This window comes from Trichosurus vulpecula, chromosome 4 (assembly GCF_011100635.1).
Source record: "Trichosurus vulpecula isolate mTriVul1 chromosome 4, mTriVul1.pri, whole genome shotgun sequence".
Classification (NCBI taxonomy): Eukaryota; Metazoa; Chordata; class Mammalia; order Diprotodontia; family Phalangeridae; genus Trichosurus; species Trichosurus vulpecula.
In genome coordinates, this window is record NC_050576.1 from 134504165 (window position 1) to 134523547 (window position 19383).

The 19383-nt window shown below is 41.2% G+C and overlaps 1 protein-coding gene across 1 annotated transcript in view; it reads left to right on the plus strand.

The window, feature by feature from the left end:
* The window catches only part of SMYD3 (SET and MYND domain containing 3), a 1057397-nt gene that overhangs the window by 824808 nt on the left and 213206 nt on the right, over positions 1 to 19383 (plus strand). The window contains exon 8 of the mRNA XM_036758267.1: positions 1065 to 1175. Coding sequence (XP_036614162.1) covers positions 1065 to 1175 — 111 coding nt within the window. The remainder of the gene's footprint in view (positions 1 to 1064; positions 1176 to 19383) is intronic.

Sequence of the window (19383 nt, forward strand, 5' to 3'; positions counted from 1 at the left end):
GGGGAGGTCAGTAGTCAGAGTGGAGGAAGGAGACAGTTCCAGGCATAGAGAACAGCCAGAGAAAATGCTAGGAGCTGGGTATATTCCAAGTACAGGATATATACATACATACATATATATACATGTATATGTATATATATATACATATATATATGTATATGTATATGTGTGTGTATATATCTATTTTGATACCCCTGGACTAGATGGCCCCTGAAGTTTTTTCTGGGTCTAAATCTGTGAACTTAGGATTTTAAGCCTAAAAACAAGCAGATTTGGATTTAAAAAAACAACATTCAACAAAACTTCCAAAATAATAGTAATAATAACACTTGTACTGCGTGTGTCATACACATATAAGTACATTTGCACGCACACGTACCCATAGGTGCATATTTATACACACATACATGTACATGCACATTTGCATAAGTATGTAATATGCAAATGGATGCCCATATACAAGTATAGATGGATGTATGTATCATATAATGTAATGTACATATACACACATGTATAGCTGCCTGTATACAAATATACACATAAACACACATACACCCCGTGCAAAGTTCTAGGAATAGCAAATAAACTAATTTGGCTAGAACATAGAGTGCATGAAGGGGATTAATAGGAAAAAAAAGCCTGGAAAAGTAGGCTGGAGCCAGACAGGGAGAGGCTTTTTAAGTTCCCAGTTAGAGAGTTATTATTTTATCCTAGAGACAATAAGGCGCTCTTGCAATTTCTTGGGCCAGAGTCAAATGGTCAGGCTTTTACTTTAGGAGGATAATTTGGGCAGCTTTGTGGAGGATGGTCTGTAGAGGGGAGAGCCTGAAAATCAGGAGCCTCATTAGGAAGATAGGTAGCCAGAACAAACTAAGTGAGCCATTATCCCCCAACCCCACCCTGTCTCTTCAAAGGTCATCAGAAAAGCCCTTTCCACTCAGCCCCTTGTTCATGGATGCCCCAACTTCATATTCCACGTGGCCCGTGGAACATGTTACCTAGGAGACTTGGTACAGAACCCAGCCTTACCATCTCTTCTCTTTACCCCTTTTGCTTCCACACAGCTTACCATCTGCTACCTTGATGTGCTGATGCCCAGTGCAGAGAGACAGAAGCAGCTGAAAGAACAGTACTGCTTTGATTGCGACTGTCCCCTATGCCTAACACAATCCAAGGTATGTTGTGTGGGGCAGTCATGGAACACTTCCCTGGGCACTTCCCAGGTGGGATAGAGTTCAAGGCTTGGAGTCTGGAAGCTCTGAGCTCAAATTCAACCTTTCTCTGATAATTACTATTTATGTGACTGTGGGTGAGACACAACCTTGTAAGAACTTTAGTTTCCTCATCTGTGAAACGGGGGTGATGATAATAGCTGATGGGTTTATTGTGAGGCTTAAATGTGTATGTGAAATGCTTTACAATTTTAAAGCACTATATAGATGTCAGTTTTGCTAGTGAATAAGAGTTTTGTCCTATAAAAGTCTAGAAACAAGTGACTCCTGGCAAATAAGCTAGATGTGAATAAAGAAAAGAAGTCCCCTTCCTTGTATACATCCAGTTTCTTAAATTCACATCACCCATGCAACAGGAAAGACCTGCGACATCTTTTCTACCTAGCACAGTGCCTCATATGTAATAATTAGAATGAGTTGCAATGACATAATGCTTTAAACTCTAAAAAGTGGTTTCCTTGCAATATGCCAAAAAGATAGGTAATGCAAGTATTATCCCCATTTTAAGGAGGGGGAAATGGAGATTCAGACATTGTGATTCTTTTTTAAGTGTCCGAGCCAGGATTCGAAGCCCAGGGCTATGACACAATGCAGGCCCTCGTCTGGATTTTAATGACAGTCATGAATGATACGTGTCAGGACCACAGGCAGCAATGTTAAGGAGAAGCAGCAAGTGTCTCCTTTTTGTTGTTGTCAATGCTCCTTAGGCTGACGAACATAAAACCTATGCTCAGTAAATATTGATTAGTTGGTTGGTTGGTCAGTGGATTTCAAGTGCATATTCAATGGTTTTCTCCTCATGATGAAATTGGTTTATGTTCCACAACCTTGTCTTATTTCTGTTTTGAAATGTTTTCCTCTGGAAGAGACTCCAAACCTTTGACACACCGACTGTGAAAGTTGCTGGTGCCATGAGCCTGCTCAGCCAGGAAAAGTTTGAGGAAAGGGGATGTCTCCTCTTCTCCCTTCCTCCTCCTCCTCCTCTTCCTCCTCTCCTCCTTCCCCTCCTTCCCCTCCTTCCCCTCCTTCCCGTCCTTCTCCTCCTTCTCCTCCTTCTCCTCCTCCTCCTCTCTCCCCCCTTCTCTCTCTCCTCAATCTCTCTCTTTTCCTTCTCTCTCTCCCCCTTCTTTCTCCCTCCCTTCTCTCTACCCCTCCCCCCAATTCTCTCTCTCTTCTTCAGTTTGTGCCTATCTCAGTTTCATTTCCAGACAAACCAGACCTACTGGCAGCAGACTACCACAGGCCATGCCTGTGGCTAAGGAAATAGCGATGGCATTGCTCAATCTGCAAACCTAACCATAGAGAGTCATAGAAAGTGTCACCACCTCATTATTCCTTCTTGGCCTCTGTGCACTCTGCCTTGGCCATGAAGAGGAGAATCTGTTTAGGCCTCACTAACAGGAGCCTAGTCTGAATGCATTGAAAGCAATTCAGGGGACATTACAGTATGTGGATTATCAGAGCAACTGTCTGCCTTGCATTGAAATGAAATTGAAAGGAAAATATTCTTCCAACAGTGGAGCCAGCTTTCATTCTCAGTGGCTTCATGCCGTGGGGTCAGTTGTGGTCAGCAGCTGTCCTGTCCATTCAATTTATCGTCCCATTTCCGTTTCACTACCTTTGCTCCTGGGGAGAGTAGTATAGGCAGGGACATCTGGCAATGCTTTTAATAAAGATAATACTTTACACATGGGAATGTTTTTAACTTCTAAAGGTGTGTTCATGACTGTCATCTCATCTGAGGAACTCAATGGGTAGGTGGGATGTATATTTGTACTGGGTGTTGTTCTGAGACTGGATCTCTCATCAGAGAAGGGCCGTGCTTTGTCTTGGGACAGTAGAAGGAGCCCCAAGTTTGGAATTGAGAGCTCTCATTTGTGAATGTTGTCACTGTTCTCTCCATTTGGTCATTATGTTTTCTGGGGCTCAGCTCTTCACCTATAAAATGAGGGTGTTGATTGATCTGTAATTCCTTCCAGGTCTGTGTCTATTGGGCAGCTAGGTGGGGCAGTGGACAGATCACCATGCTGAGAGTTAGGAGGACCTGAGTTCAATTGTGACCTTAGGCGTATACTAGAAGTCTAACTTTGGGCAAGTCACTTAACCCTGTTTGCCTTAGTTTGATCATCTATAAAATGAACTGAAGAAGGAAATGGCAAGTCACTCCAGTGTCTTTATCAAGAAAATCCCAAACGGGGTCACAGAGAGTCAGACACGACTGAAACGACCCAACAACAGCCATGTCCGTTATTTTTTATAAACTGATAATCAGGTGATCTGTGGGATTGACATTATCATTTTAAGAATTGTTTCACTTTGACCTTTTGTTTTTATATCAGTTTCATTTCTGGATAAACCTTCCCTCTTCCCCCTCCCCACGAATGCTCCCTTGTACCAATAAATAAATAAAATGTTGAGCAAAATCAGCAAACACAGTGACTGCATCTGATATCAACTTGTATTTACTGAGCACTCACTGTATGCCAATAACATCTTGATATCCATTGACCCCACACCACCCGCTCGTCCTCTCTTCCAAAAGAAGGAAGGTGCCTCCTCATCTCTCTTCTGGGTCCAGGAATGGTTGTTACAATTATTCACCATGCAGCTTCATTTTGGAATTCTTTTCATCTATGTGACTATAATCATTGTGGATATTCTTTTCCTGTCTGCTTGTTTCACTCTGCATCAGGTCATATAAGTCATCTCAAGTTCCTCTGAATTCTACACTCATATCATTTCTTTTTTTTGTTTGTTTTGTTTTGTTTTGTTTTTTGGCAGGGCAGTTTGGGTTTAAGTGACTTGCCCAAGGTCACACAGTAAGTGTGTCAAGTGTCCGAGGTCAAATTTGAACTCAGGTCCTCCTGACTCCAGGGCCAGTGCTCTACTCACTGCGCCACCTAGCCACCCCACTCATGTCATTTCATATGGCACGAGGCTATTCCATGACATTGCTGTACCAAAGTTTATTCAGCTCTTCCTCAGTTGACAGGCACCCATAACTTTTTGTGGCCATAATAAGTACTACTATGAATATTGTGGTATAAATGGGACTTTTCTGCCTTTGACATGCTTGGGGGAGGGGGTATACATCCAGTAGTGAGATATGAGAGTCAAAAGCTGTGAATATTTTTCTTACATGATTTGAAATAATCCTTCTTGCCAAAGACCACTGGACTAATGATCAGGAGGTCTGGGTTCTAGTACTAATTCTGAACTCTGCTCACTAGCACTGTGGGCAAATCATATGACCTTTTAGTGGTTTTTCTTCCTTCTCATCCATAAAATAGAGATAAAAACATCTTCCCTCCCCATGTTGCTGTGCTTTTGTGAGGATCAAACGAGCTTATGGATATGAAAGTATTTAGGGAAATGTAAAGGGGCTAAATATAATTCAAGATGTCAAGATATGGTTATTATTAAGCATAATTATAATAATTAGATAATGATAATAGGATTGTTGGCAGAAGTAAATTTTCTTAGTTGTGGTCGAACTCATAGCAGTTAGAAGTGTAAGGAACCTTAGAGATTATCTAGTCCTTCCTCATTTTACAGATGGAGAAACTGAGGACCATAAGGGTTAAATACAGTGCACAGGAAATGAGTAGCAGAGCCAGTTCTTCTACTGCCAGGCCCAGTACTATTTCTAATATACCATGCAGTTTTCTTTATTAAAACAAACACACTGTGGCCATCGAGATCTACTTTGAAATTTTTCATTTGTTTTTATTCATCAAATTGCAAATTTCGAGGATGACCATTCAGTGTTAGTTCTTGGGACATATTCTTAAAAGTCCTCCTCCCCTCCCCACCTCATCAGGCCCCTAATTAGTCCCCAAATTGGTCTCTATTAATGACAGGAAATCGATGAGCAGAGCAGTTCATTTTGCAGGATTTTATGCTATGCCTTTTGTTTGCTTTTTTCTTAAAATAAAATCCAGCATGCTCAGAAGTGGGATTTTTGTGTGATGCTTTGCTCAGCTTATAAGCAAATTCCTAGCTTCTTTTCTCATTCTGAAAGAAAAGGAAGAAGCTGCAAAGCCCCTGGGTTCCATGTGGCTAGTCCTGGAAAGGTAAACAGATTATATATTCATTCATTCAACAAACACTTCTTTACTACTGTGTTCAAGGCACCGTGCTAGGAATACAAAGTCGAAAATAAAAGTTGCAACCCTCAAAGAGCTTACATTCTGTTAGGCAGCTAAGCATTGCAGAGCGCAGGTCTTGGAACCAAGGAGACCTGTGTTCAAATCCAGCCTCAGCTTCTTACTCCCTTTGTGACCCTTGGTAAATCCCTCAATCTCAGCCTCAGGTTCCTTCTTGGTAACATGGGGACTATGATAGCACCTACTTCATAGGATTGTTTGGAGGATCAGATGAGGTAAGGTGTATAAAGTGCTGGATGCTAGGGATGATGATGATGATGATGATGGTGATGGAAAAAATAGCTATACAAGAATAAATAAATATAAAATGTCACACGGTGGAAAGAGCGCTGGCTTTGGAGTCAGAGAATCTGGGTTCAAAACCTGATTCTATCACTACCTTTGTGACCTAAGGCATATTACTTCATCTCTATGTGCCTCAGTTTCCCCATTTTTAAAGCAGAAGCGTTGGAATCAACCCCCTCTAAGGTGATGATCCTAGGACTAGTTGTTCTCTAGCTAAGATTCCTTCCAGCTCTCCATCTATAATGCATCTTATGACATACATAGTAAAATTTTAGAGGTGAGGGAAGGTACTAACAATGGGAACGATCAGGTATGGGCCTCATGTAAGAGGTAAACTTGAAACCCTGGTAATAAGCTAGGAATTTTTTGAGACTGGGTTGAGGAAGAAGGGCATTCCAGACATGCAGGAGACAACCTGTATAAAGGCTTAGAAATGATCAATGAAAGGTCATGTGTGAGGAAGAGCAAAGAGGCCATTGTGGCTGGAATCAAAGCCCATCGTGATTTCTGATGCCAACAAGGAGAGAGATGTGTTTGCTCCACTGCACAGACTAATGAATGTTGTCCTGACCCAGGAATCTGACCTTATTCCAATTGACGTTTCTGTCAGGTCAGTGAAGGTGACAGTCTGTCCAGAATGTATTCAGAAGAGGTGAGTAGAAAGTATAAAAGACAAAGGGAGAAGTTGAACCTCTCTCTGAGGTTCTCATAACAGTGCTGTTTTCCCTCTCCAGTGCTGGCTTTTGCACATTAGCATATGTGCCAGAAATTGTTGAGGTTCTCTGGGGACTCTTGTGCAGTTTCCATGCTAGCAAATAGCTCTTGGCAGTTTTATGGAACTCAGCACATGGGACCCTCATGGATTTATCACCTATCGGGGGACTGCAGATGTAGAAAATACTCAACAGGTTCTGAATGAAGGAAGGAATGGTTGGGATTATGTTGTTTGTGGGGCTGCAGATCTTTAATGAGGATTGTGAGGTATGGTGAAGTATGAAATTATTTATTTTCTTGAGCTAAAAGTTGGATTACCATGGTACAAAGGTGAGGCCTGGGGTTATGGCAGAAAGGTCACAGTAGACCTTGATGTCTGTCGTTACTAATAAGGAAGATGGCTTCATTGCAACAATCCCGTGACTTGGGTAGTTCAGGTACTGTCACTTCCCTTTTGTACATGAGTCAGGAAGATTGACTTGCCCAAATTCGTGGAGCTAATTTGGGCCAAAAGACTGGCATAAAACATACAGAAAGAATTCGTGCCAGAGACAATACCACTTTAAAAGGAAAGATGTTTTTCAGGATCTCAAAGAGAGGAAGATTTTTTTTTTTGAAAGAGGAAAGAGATCACTAGCAAAGGTGACTGAGAAGATCACAGCAACAAATGGTCCATGTGGCTGTTTTCTCGCCTACCAGAAGATGGTCTCTGTGGGAATGATGCACAGATATGGCTGTGGTTCTGTGCTGCTAAATGGGATTTTCAGTGACTTGGATGAAAGAATGTATAACATGATTATCAGATTCACAAGTGACATGGAGCTGAGAGGGATAGACAGGGGTGTGCTGGTCAATGTTTAACTGCCAGCTCTGGCAGGGGGTAGGGGGTAGAGATGGAGATGTACTCATATCACACTCTTTAATCTTCATTATTAACGTTTTAAACTTTAACATTTCATTATTAGTGAAGTTTAATCTTCATTAACATTTTCATCATTTTCTTAATAATAATAATAGTCCAAATGTATATAGTGCCTATGTACCACTCATGGTGCTAAGTACTTTATAGAAAAATTACCTCATTTGATCCTCATAATAACCCTGGGAGGTAGGTGCTATTATCCCCATTTTACAGGTGAGGAAACCAAGGTAAGTGACTTGCCCAAGGTTAAAAAGCTAGTGTCTGAGGCTGGATTTGAGCTTAGCTCTTCCTGACTCTAGACTCTAGGTCTAGCACTCTGCTGTGCCACCTATATGCCCCTAGATTTTCTTAAGTCTAGACTGTCAACGAAACAATAAATCAAGCCCTGATTTATAGCATTTGCTGATTTCTGAGGTGTAGGTACTCACAGTGAAAATTTAACAATCAGCTCTCAAGAGCTGGCACAAGGCAGCTCCAGCATACCTGGGAATAGGTAACATGGTGGGTGACAGATACAGGTACGCCAAATAGCACAACAGGCCAAACTCAAACAAGGTAAAACTTAATAAAGAATCAATTTAAAATCTTCCTCAACTTGAATCTCTGGCGTTGTTGTTCAGCCTTCAAATCCATTAGACTGTGAGCTCCTTGAGGGCAGGCATTATCTTTTACCTTTCTTTGTATCCCTAGAGCTTAGCACAACACCTGGCATGTAGTGGCACGTGCTTAATAAATATATTTGATTGACTGATTGACAAGGATAGGAGAAATGTAGCTAGAAAGCATTTCTTGTGTAAAAGATCTGGGGGTTTTAGTGGAACGCAAACTCAGTATGAGCAACCATGTGACGCAGCATCCAGAAAAGCTAACACAATCTTAGTCTGATTTGAAGAAGGAGAAAGGGGTAGGACATGTCACATTTATTAAGCACCTGTTACATGCCTGGCACTGTGCTATGTGCTTTATAAATACCGTCTTACTTGATCTTCTCAACAACCCCAGGAGGAAGGTGCCATTATTAATCCCACTTTACAGTTGAGGAAACTGAGGTAGAAGTTAAATGACTTGCCCACAGTCATATTGCTCTTACACGTCTGAGGCCAGATTTTAACTTGGGTCTTCCTGACTCCATGATCAGCATTATTTACACTCTGCTGATTTGACATAAATAACAGGAGGGAGGTAATCCCACTTTTATTCTGCTCTGGCGCAACCACATCGGACTGAGGGATCACCTTTAGGTCTGGGAACAACATTTTTAGGTGACAAGCTGGAGATAATGCAGGTGAGCAGAGGCACCTAGGTGTTGCAATGATGAGAGCGCAGACTCGGAATTAGGAAGACCCGAGGCCTAATATTGTCTCATAAACTCATTAGCTGTGTGACCCTGGACGATTCATTCCATCCCTTTCAATCTCAGTTTGGTCATCTGTCAAACAGAGGTGATAATAATAGCACCCCCCTCACAGGGTTATGGGGATGATCAAAGAGATAATCTATATAAAACCCTTTGCAAACCTTGAAGTGACGTCAAACTCAGGTAGACACGAGGGCCCCCAAACCATACATAGGAATCCTTGAGGGCTGCATGTTCATTTAGAGAGCCACACATGCTTATACATTTCCTTTTTTAAAATAAATACATCAACACATTAAAGTCAGATGGAAACCGCTCGAGAGTATTGTGGGCCCCGTGGGGCCTGTAGGTCACATGCTTGATATCTTGATGTATTATCGTATGCAGAGTATCCAGGAACATGGAATTCTAGATTAGGAGGTAGAAGGTGGAAGTCCTCTAGTTCAATTCTCTCAATTTAAAGATGAGGAAATTCGGAAGTTAAATGCCTTTCCCAACCTATTGTTAATAACAGTGTCTGGACTAGAACCTAAATTCCACATGTTTTCTGCTACACTGCTTCTTTGCATGGACATCATACTTTTAAAAGGTTAAAGGATCTAGGGATGTTTCATCTCGAGAAGATGGGAAGGGGGCAGGGCTGTGCTGGAGCCAGCTCTACCCAGCTGATTGTTAAATTTTTGCTGAGAGGTTTTATACTTCAGAAATTGGCAAACTACAAATCAGGGCTTAAAATATAAATATATGTATATGTTTATATATTATATATATGCTTATATATATATTTTATATTCTAGACTGTAAAAAAATGTAGAATAGAAAATTTTAATAACGTAGATCAAATTCGAAAGTATGTCTGGTGTATATTTTTTTGGTGGGGAGCCAGTTATTAGACATTTACCATCATATCCTTGGATAGGGGAAACATGATAGCTTTCTTCAAATATTTTTAGGCTTTAATTAGAAAAGGGAAGTTTGATTTGTTTTATTTAGTGGCATCGAGGGCTGTGCCAAAGGTGGCGGGTGGAAATTGAAGAGATTTAGGCTTGATAAAATGAAAATTTCTGAAATGATTAATGCTGGGCAAAAGTGAAATGGGCCTTAGGTCGTCCGGGGGTGTTCTTTTTTAGTGTCCTTTGAGCAGAAGCAGGGGAACCATTTGTCAAAGATGTAGTGTGGGGGCGGGGGGCGGTTGGCGAAGGGATTCCTATTTTAGAAAAGCATTGGAAAAGATGAACTATTCTGTGATTTCATAAAGAAAGGGCGATGGGGTCAATGTCTTTACTGTCATCTGTTTACCATTCTTTGACGGTGACAGCTTGCTCCTAAGGTTGGCATCACTGCCTCTGTAATCACATGCGATGCCTTTTCATTTTTATCCTTTCATCTAATTTGGTTTTGATTTTAACCTTTGCCCCAACTAGTTAGTGACCTGACTCCCCAGACAAGCTAATTCGTCTTAAACAGCTGTGCCTGTAGCCTTTTCCCCTTTGCCTCTGAGGTGAAGTTCATTCAATTTCTTATAATGTTGTTTGCGGTGCCCTTACACTCAGGGCCTTCCAACTCTCGTGGTAAAGTATTTATGGTGTGTCCTTCTGAGGTTTCTGTTGGCCTTTTCCATTTCTTTATCCTGAAATTCCAAGCATTTATGTAGGTAGTGAGGGATTAATCAGGAAATTCCTGATCAATTGTTTCTTTCTTGTCCAGTTGGTGAAATTATAGGAAGCAGTTGATGGAGATATAAGAGTGTGAACCTTTCAGACTTTGAGAAGCATATGAAAGCATCAGGAAAGGCATGTGAATTCTGGGAAAGAAAGACTTGTCCCTTTCCTTTTCCCACTGATGTGGGACAACAGGAAAATTTGAGAAGCTAGTTTCAAAATTGCTTGAGAAGAGAGTCACCTGTGGAGGAAAGCCCAAATCTTGAGGACTCCCTTGGGAGAGTACAGCATGGTGGAGGAGTGGGTGGGAGGTGGGTCCCTCTTCTTATGTCCTCATTGACAGAGGCTTGTGGTACGATTCAGCGGAGCAGACTCCAGCTGCACAATTGAGTTGAGTCAGCAAACCTAGAAATGAGATCCCAGTTGGGACTGCAGACCTAAGAGCTGAGTGTCCTACTGGTCCTAGCAGTATGGCTTATAGTGCTTTCCTAAAGTGCACAGCTGCATCCTAAGCCAGGGGCTAGAGAAAAAACAGCCAGACAGTAAAGTGGCATCCATCAGAGCAGCATTAGGTGGCAACCAGTCTGGAGGTACCCGGTTTCTGTGCACTGTGCTCAGTGTGGGAGCACAGAGCTCACCAAGAACCTCAGTTGAGCTGGAAACCGGAGGCAGCGGACCTGCAGCTAAGCAATGCCGAGCAGTCACCAGTGTCTGGTGGAGGTGACAAGGACATCGCCAGCTCTTTGGCCTTCCAGCCCTGGAGTGTTAATTGCCTCTCCTCCACTATACCTGACCCTTGTGTTCCCTACATGGGTCTTTCTCTACTTGTGACCTCTTTGTGTGTCCATTGTCCCTGCTGATGGTGGGTGTATTTGCTCCTAATTTGAGGGTGGAGCTTGAACCCACATCTTTCTGTCTTCAAGGCCTGCTGTCTACGTATTCTATCCATACAACCCCTTTTACATGTGTATACATACATCTTCATGTGTGTACATACATACATTTCAAGTTCTGCTTCTTACATATACTAACTGTGTGACCCTTGTCAAATCGCTTCGCCTCTCACTTCCCTTGGTGACTCTAACGATATAAATTGCAGAGAAGGTGCTAATCTTCATTGGTAAAGGAAATTTAGTCTCCCTGAACTCTAAGAGCACCTTGCTGGTTCCATTTATGAAACTAATTGTATAATGCCGTATACATACTCATTATTTGTATGTATAAATAACTTTTCAACTGGATTATAAATTCCGTGAGCATGTGGACCCAGTTGGATTCATCTTTGTATTGCTATCTGGTAGAGGTGCTTAAAGGACCTGCTTTAATGATTATATTTAAATGGTTTATAGTTAGCATATCCTTGTTTTTAAAGGTCTGTTTTCTTTTTTTAATATTGAGGTCTAGTTTTTACATCATCATAATTTCCAAATATATCTCTCCTCTTTCCCCCTAACAATCATATTATCCCTTCTAACAAAGAATAGGAAAAAAAAGAGACTTCCCCCAAAAAAACAGTACTGCAAAAGTAGCTAGCACATTAAAAGATAGTATGGTAAATTGAAGAGAGCTCTTACTTTAGCATTAGATGATCTGAGCCCTGCCTCTGTTGCCTTCTTGAGCAAATCGTTTAAATTCTCTGGGTCTCAGTTTCCTCATCTGTAAAATGAACTGGGTTAGAATAGCCTTTAAAGTATCTTGAGCTCTAAATCTATGATTGGGATTTTATAGTTGTCAAGATAGAAATTTAACAAAAAGGTAAACCAAGGCACGTTTCTCCAGGCAAGATAACATTCATTAACAATGATGTGTATAGCTGTTAATAAATGGTAAATGGATTGCCTCCTTGTATGCTGAAGTCCCTGAGTTAAAGAACGACTCCCCTTTTATAGGTTTTGGGGAGTACAGAACAAAGAACAGAACAAGGCAGGTGACATCATAGGATTGAAGGCAACATGATTGGTTACAGAACACAGGGAACAATAGGATTGGTTGGAAGTTTGGTAATAAGGGACTAGCAATGACTGCCTCCTTCCCCACTGAGACTAAGTGCTCTTTGTTTGAGTCCCCCTCAAGATAGCAGCCCAGACTTTTTGGACACCAAACCAGACATCCTTGAAGGATAGCTTGGTGGTGGTGCAAAGATACTAGATCAGACTCCCTTATGTTCACACATGTCCCCAAGGTCAGCTAATTCTTGAGGCCAGAATTGATCAATGATTAGCCAGAGATCTGGAGTTTTAAACTTAACCCTTTCAGACCAGCTTAATTCCAAAGCAAGTTCAGAGACAGAGAACCATGACTGAAGCATTAACAGGACAAAATCATTTAATTGTAAATAGGATCAATAAATGATACAGGATCAGTTCAATCTTCTCATGGTTTCAGGGTTCTCCATATGCAGCAGTATAAACATGCTTCCCCACCTATGGGATGAAGTGAGAAAGATGCATTTTTTCATCTCTGGGCCCCATTTTTTTTGAGAAATTTATCTCTTTTAATTCTCTATTAGTTTTCTTTGCAATTTTTTTAGGGAGGGGCATATAATGAAAATGTAAAAATCAACCCAGCCTCTATCAAAATTATCATAGATTTATAGGATCACGAACCAGAAGAGACCCTATAAATTATCTAGTCCAACCCCCCTATCATTTTGGGGAAACTGAGGCCCATGAAGATTAAGTAACTTCAGGGAACTCATACAGGTAGTCAAGTCCTCTAACTTTAAATCCAGCAATACCTCTTCCATTTAGTAGCATCCCAACTAATGAAATTTTCCTTAAGTTTCTGTGACTAAAACTTTTCTTGGAACCTGAAAAATCCATTTCCTAGGTTTCATCAACAAGGAATATTTATTAAGTGCCTCCATCTGCTGAAAGTAGTATTTGCACCTGGTGTAGGTTTTCAGGATTCAGGGACCTGGGCAGCCTGAGGTGTGATCGTTAGCTGTTTGTGCATGTATGTAGTTGACACTAATAAGCAAAGGCAGGTTTTTCTCCACGGCCCAAAAGAAAGTGGGGATTTGTTGGGACAACTTGTGTGCTATGGTTGGACTCTCATTAGCTGGGCAGGTTGTGTGGTTCAGGTGGCATGGGTTCATTATGGATGAAAAATTCCATAAATTCCAGGAAACATTTATTTTGTTTACTTCATTGTGTGCCAGGTTTTGAAACAGGGATCTGTACGTCCTTTTTGCATCATTTTTTTTCTTCATAATGTCTTTGAGTTCTCCCCTCCCTTTTCATTCCCACTCCCACAAACCTCATTTCAGCTCTTATCCCTTCACTGCATTATTGCCATTGATTTTAATTGGGCTCCTGGACAATAGGAGCAGCCCACCGCAAGTCGGGCCTGCGTATCACCGCTAGATGAATTTTCCGCAAACACTTTTTTGGTCGTTTCTTCTCTGCTCTGACATTTTTAATGATACCCCTGCTCAGTGATGAAGGGCAAACTTCACAACCTGTTGTTCAAAGCCCCTAGCTGCTGCCTCACACTCAGGAGGCAGCCAAGGGTGAGCAGGTGCAGTCCTCCACAGCTGTGGCTCATTTGGAAGATGGGAGAGAAGAGCCCAGTGCTATAGCCCAAGGTCCAAACGGCCACAGCTATGCTCTACTCTCTGAGACAGAAGAATTTGGAGAGGATGCTAGAGTTCAGACCTCTCCTGGCATGCTTCCTGCGCACAATACAGGTTTGCTCACCCTTAATTCTGCCTCAACTCTTGCTTGGTGTCTGCCTTACACTAATATGCTTTTTTGGAGGGTGGTCTTCTTTGTCTCTGGTCCTTCTCTAACTTCAGCTCATTTACAACATAAAACTCAACTCAGTCTATTTTGCTAGGGACCTCTCTTTCTTACCTTATCTTGACTTCCATGCTTCCCACCCCTCTCTGGCAAGATAGGGAAAAGCTATGTGACTGTGAATGAGTGATTTCACTTCTCATCTTCAGCTGCCTCCTGTGAAGGATGAGAGGGTGGAATTTAGAGCAGGGTTCTTATAGATCCCTTTGGCAACCTAGGAAAGCCCATGGACCCCCAATGCATGTTTTTTTTTTAAATACTTGAAGGAAATGCTAAATTTCTTTTAGAAGTTAGTGAAAATTAACATGTAATTTCCTTTCCCCCCTGTTTTTAAGTTTTCAGAATCCCTGAAATCTCTCCACAGACTCTATCTGTACACCGAAGATTAATCCCTAGACTAGATGGTCTCTAATAATCCTAAGACTTCTTGATGCCCCTGTGCCATGTAAAGAAAGTGAGATTTGGAGTCAGAGAACCTGAGTTTGAATTCTAACTATACTATTTTCTACTCGTGTGACCTTGGATAAGTCACATCCTCTCTAGGTCCCAATTTCCTCATCTAGAAAATAAGGGTGTTGGACTCCATGGCCTAGAATGTTCCTTTCAGTCTCTTGGTAGTCAAACCGGAAAAGGGGAATGCCGCTGGTAATGTTTGCCATTACCGTACCATGTCTGCCCTCTTTTTGTCAAGTGCTCTAAGGACAGCATGTGGTAGAAAGATGCACCGTGATGTCCAGTGTTAGGAGAGTTATAAGAAGAGAATTGTCAGCTGCAAATGGAGTGGGAAGAGACTGGTTGACCTGTGTCAGAGGACATAATTTTTTTCGTTGTATTCTGTGGAATAAATAGTCTATCTTTGATGTGCTGATTTTTCACCCTCTGCCCTCTGGGCTGCCTCTGAAGTTCAACTCCTATCCCTTCTGCTTGCTCGTAGAAAGTATTTTGCTTCTTCCATTCACGTGTATCCATTATCTTCCTCTTACCTTGGTCAGCATTTTCTATGACTGTGTAGAGTATAAAACCTATCATGCTTCTTCTTATGGCAGGTTTCCTCTTATTTCTTGGCAATACAGTTCTTGGGTTCTAGGGATTGCGGGGTGGGGGGGAACGTGTTTTCAGTGGTTATGAGGGTCCCACTAGTCAGGGTTCTATAGTAAAGCTGCCACACAAGGACTTAAGGTCTTTGGAGGCAAATATTGGGGTATTAGTCCTGCAGAAGCATGGAAAGTGAACATAGCTAAGACATCAGCACAGGTCAGGCTTCTGGGAATGTGGTGGGAGTTAAGACCCTGGGTAGACTGGATAGGCACAAAAATCTGATAGAGTCTACCACCCCTGGAAATTATATTGCCCCATCCCTCTAGGGCAGGGTTATTAGCTTAGGATTTGTGGGGATTTGTGATAGATTGGAGGTCTGTGAACTTGGATGGGTAAAAATATTACAGCTTTTTTTAAACTAACCTTTGATTTCCTTCATAATCCTGTGTTTTTATTTTATGCATTTAAATATTATTCTGAGGGGTCTGTAGACTTTACCAAATTGCCAAAGGGGATCTGTAACACTAAAAATGATGAAGAACCCATGCTCTAGTCTAGAGCAAGCAACACCACCCCACTTTCTCCTACTTCCAGTTTCTGGTGGGCATCTAGGTGACTCAATGGAATATTGGAGTCAAGAAGACCTGAATTTCAATCTTGCTTCACATATTTACTAGCTTTCTGACACTGGAAAAATCACTTAACCTCTCTTGAGCCTCAGGTTCCTCAATTATAAAATGGGGATCTTGATAGCGTCTACCTCATCTGGTTGTTTGAAGGCAGCTGGGTGGTGCAGTGGGTAGAGTGATGGGCCTGGATTCAGGAACACTCATTTTCTTGAGTTCAGATCTGGCTTCAGACGCTTACTAGCTCTGTGACCCGGGCAAGTCACTTAACCCTGTTTGCCTCAGTTTCCTCATCTGTAAAATGAGCTGGAGAAGGAAATGGCAAACCATTCCAGTATCTTTGCCAAGAAAACCCCACATGGGGTCACACAGTCAGATATGATTGAAAAACAGCCGAACATTGGGTTGTTCTGAGAATCAAACGAGGTGATATGTATAAAGCACTTAGCAAACCTTAAAATTTTATTTAAATGCTAGTTAGTATCATCATTATTATTGTGACCACTACCACTATTATTACTACCACCATGATTAGAAATGTTTCATCATAAAAAAGAAATTATTGCTATTTAATTTTTACTGTATAAATAAAAATATTCATGGGTTCAGAAATCTAGTCCTTGATACTAAGGACAAATTGTGGGGAAAACAGTGATCTGATTTTTCTTGAAGGCTTCTAATACTCTGTGCCCACTGCCAGCTTTTAGATGGGACAGGGAGGAAGTGTTTATCTTCCTCAGTCACAAAGCTCTCCGAGGAATGAAGGCCAAGTTGTTTCATTTTGAAAGTTCGCCCATTCAGTAAACAATTGGGCAAATGGCTCTCTGGGGGCTACGGAAGGGTGGGGGAAACCAATATACCGGATAAGTGGATGTGTTTGGAATTTACCAGGCTTCTTTTCTCTAAATCCATTAGAATCACTAAGCCAATTGGGTCTGACCCTATCTCTTGGGTCTTTTTAGATTTTTGGGAGCTATTCACACATATGGGGAAAAGACCCTCTTAGGACCTTTGTAGGACAGTGAAAAGGGGTTTAAATCCTTGGTATCACTAGCCCATTTGGGTAAAATGACCTAAGCTGTTATGTGTAGGAGACCATCCTCTACAGTAAGCTGTATCTTAGTATTAAAGTACATTGTATTCTTTAATGACTTCACTTTTGAACTAGGCATTATCCTGAATAATTATGTTGTGTGTAGGAGACAATCCCCTACAGTAACCTGTATCTTAGTATTAAAGTACGTTGTACTCTCTAATGACTTCATTTTTGAAATAGGTATTATCCTGAATATCCTTCTCCCAATTCCTCTAATATCTTCCTGAAACACTTGTTGGCCATTAATTGATCAGACCCTCTTCTATCTCCTCCTAATAATGTGTTAGCTCTACCTAAGCAAATTTACACACTCTAAATTGTGTATGACAGTGCGAATTGGAATGCTGCTATGCCATTCTAATACTCTTTATAATTTTAAAACCTTTTAAGGAAGGAGGATCCATAGGTTGTAGAATAATAATAGCAGCTGACCTTTAAATGGAGCTTTTAAGGTTTATATGCCTTACATGAATTATCTCATTTGTTTTTTACACCAGCCCTGTGAGGCAGGTCATACAGTTACTATGATCACCATTTTTCAGCTGAAGAAACTGAGGCCCTAAGAAGTAACCTTTTGAACCAAGGAGATACCAAAGAACCTCTAGCTATCCTTCATGAATTCAAGTCACTTGATTCAGATGAACTGCATCCTTGAGTGCTGAAAGAACATTTTTGAGCCACTGTCAGTGATAATTGAAGGACCATAGAAAAGAGGTTCCCCAAGATTGGAGAAGATCAAGTGTCCCAATTTCCAAATAAGGAAAGAGAATAGAGTCTGTGGACTACAGGTCATTGAGCTTGATTTTGATTCCTGGAAAAATTCTAGAACAAATTATTAAAGAGATGGTAAGTATTTAGAAAAGAAAGAAATGCTTGCAAGGAGCTAACATGGCTCCAGCAAGACCAGCTCTTGTCAGACCAACCTTACTTCCTTTTTAAGAAGGCTTACTAAGTTAGTAGACAAGGGGAATGCTAGTTTGCCTAGATTTTTAGCAAAGCCTTTGATAAAGTATTCCTGGAGAGAAGATGGAAAGATGTAGACTAGGAGATAACACAATTAAATGGATTAAAAACTGGTTGATTAGCTGGACTCAAAGAATAGTTAGGTGAAGTGGCAGCTAGGAGGTGCAGTGGATAGAGCAACAGGTCCTCAAGTCATAAAGACCTGAGCTCAGATACAGCCTCAGGTACTTAGTAACTGTGTTACCTTGGACAAGTCACTTAACCCACTGCCTCCAAAGTGGGGCTGGGGGTAGATGGGGAGAATGGTTAGTTGTTAATGGTTTTATGTCAGTATGGTAGGAAGTCTCTAATGGAGTAGCTTGAGGTGTTTGACCTTGTGCTTTTTAATATTTTTATGAATGACTTAGATAAAAGTATAGATGGCATGCCTATCAAATTTGCAGTTGACAGAAAATGGGAAGGGATAGCTAACTCACTGAATGATAGGATAAACAATCTTGACAGGCTGGTACATCGTGCTAAATCTAATAAGATGAAATTTGATAAAGATAAATGTAGATTCTTACAGTTAGGTACAAGAAATCAACTTTATAAGTAACATGAATTGTTGGCATGGTTGAAGAGCAATTCTGCAAAATGCGGGTGTATTAGTGGAATTCAAGCTCAATTTGGGTGAGCAGTGTGATGTGGCAGCAAAAAAAAAACCAAACAAACAAATCAGCATGGTTCTGGGCTGTATTAGGAAGGGTGTAACTTCTAGGAATAGGGAGGTGATATTTCCATTGAACTCTGCCTTCATCAGATCTAATCTGGAGTGTTGTGTTCATTATCTAAGAAGAACATAAATAAACTGGAGACTATCCAGTGAAGAGAAACCAAGAGAGCACAATGCTCTAAGTCAGTATCACAGAAATCCGGTGAAGGAACTGGATATGTTTAGCCTGGAGGAAATAAAAAAGTCAAAGGGGACCTGATCACTCTCTTCACACATATGAAGAACTATCACATGAAGGCTGGGTTTCGTTTGTTCAGTTTGGCCCCAAGAGCAAAAACAGAAGCAGTGGGTAGAAATTGCAAAGAAAGACTTGCTAATCATTAGAGTTCTCCCAGAGTAGAATGGACTGTCTTGAGAACAGCTGGGTTTCCCCTCATTGGAAGTCTTCAATTGCATAGTCACTGGGGATGTTATAGGGAGGATTCCTGTCATGCATAGGTTGGATTAGGAAATCACTGGGGTCCTTCCCAATTCTCAATTCTGAGATTCTTCAGAGGTACTTTTTTATATATAATCCTGTTACCATTTTAATGATCCTTTCTGAGAGTTTTCCAAGTATTGAAGTCTTGAGAAAGTCATGAAGCCCCATCCTAGACCCTGTGCCCTAGGAAACTACTGAGTGGTGCTCAACCGGAGAGACCCACCTCAGAGGAATACAGCAAAGTGAAGTAAATGAGCTGAGCTGCTGAGTTAGCCTGTTACAGTCAGTTGGAGAAAATAGTTGAGTGGAAGAGGAAGATACGAATAGAAT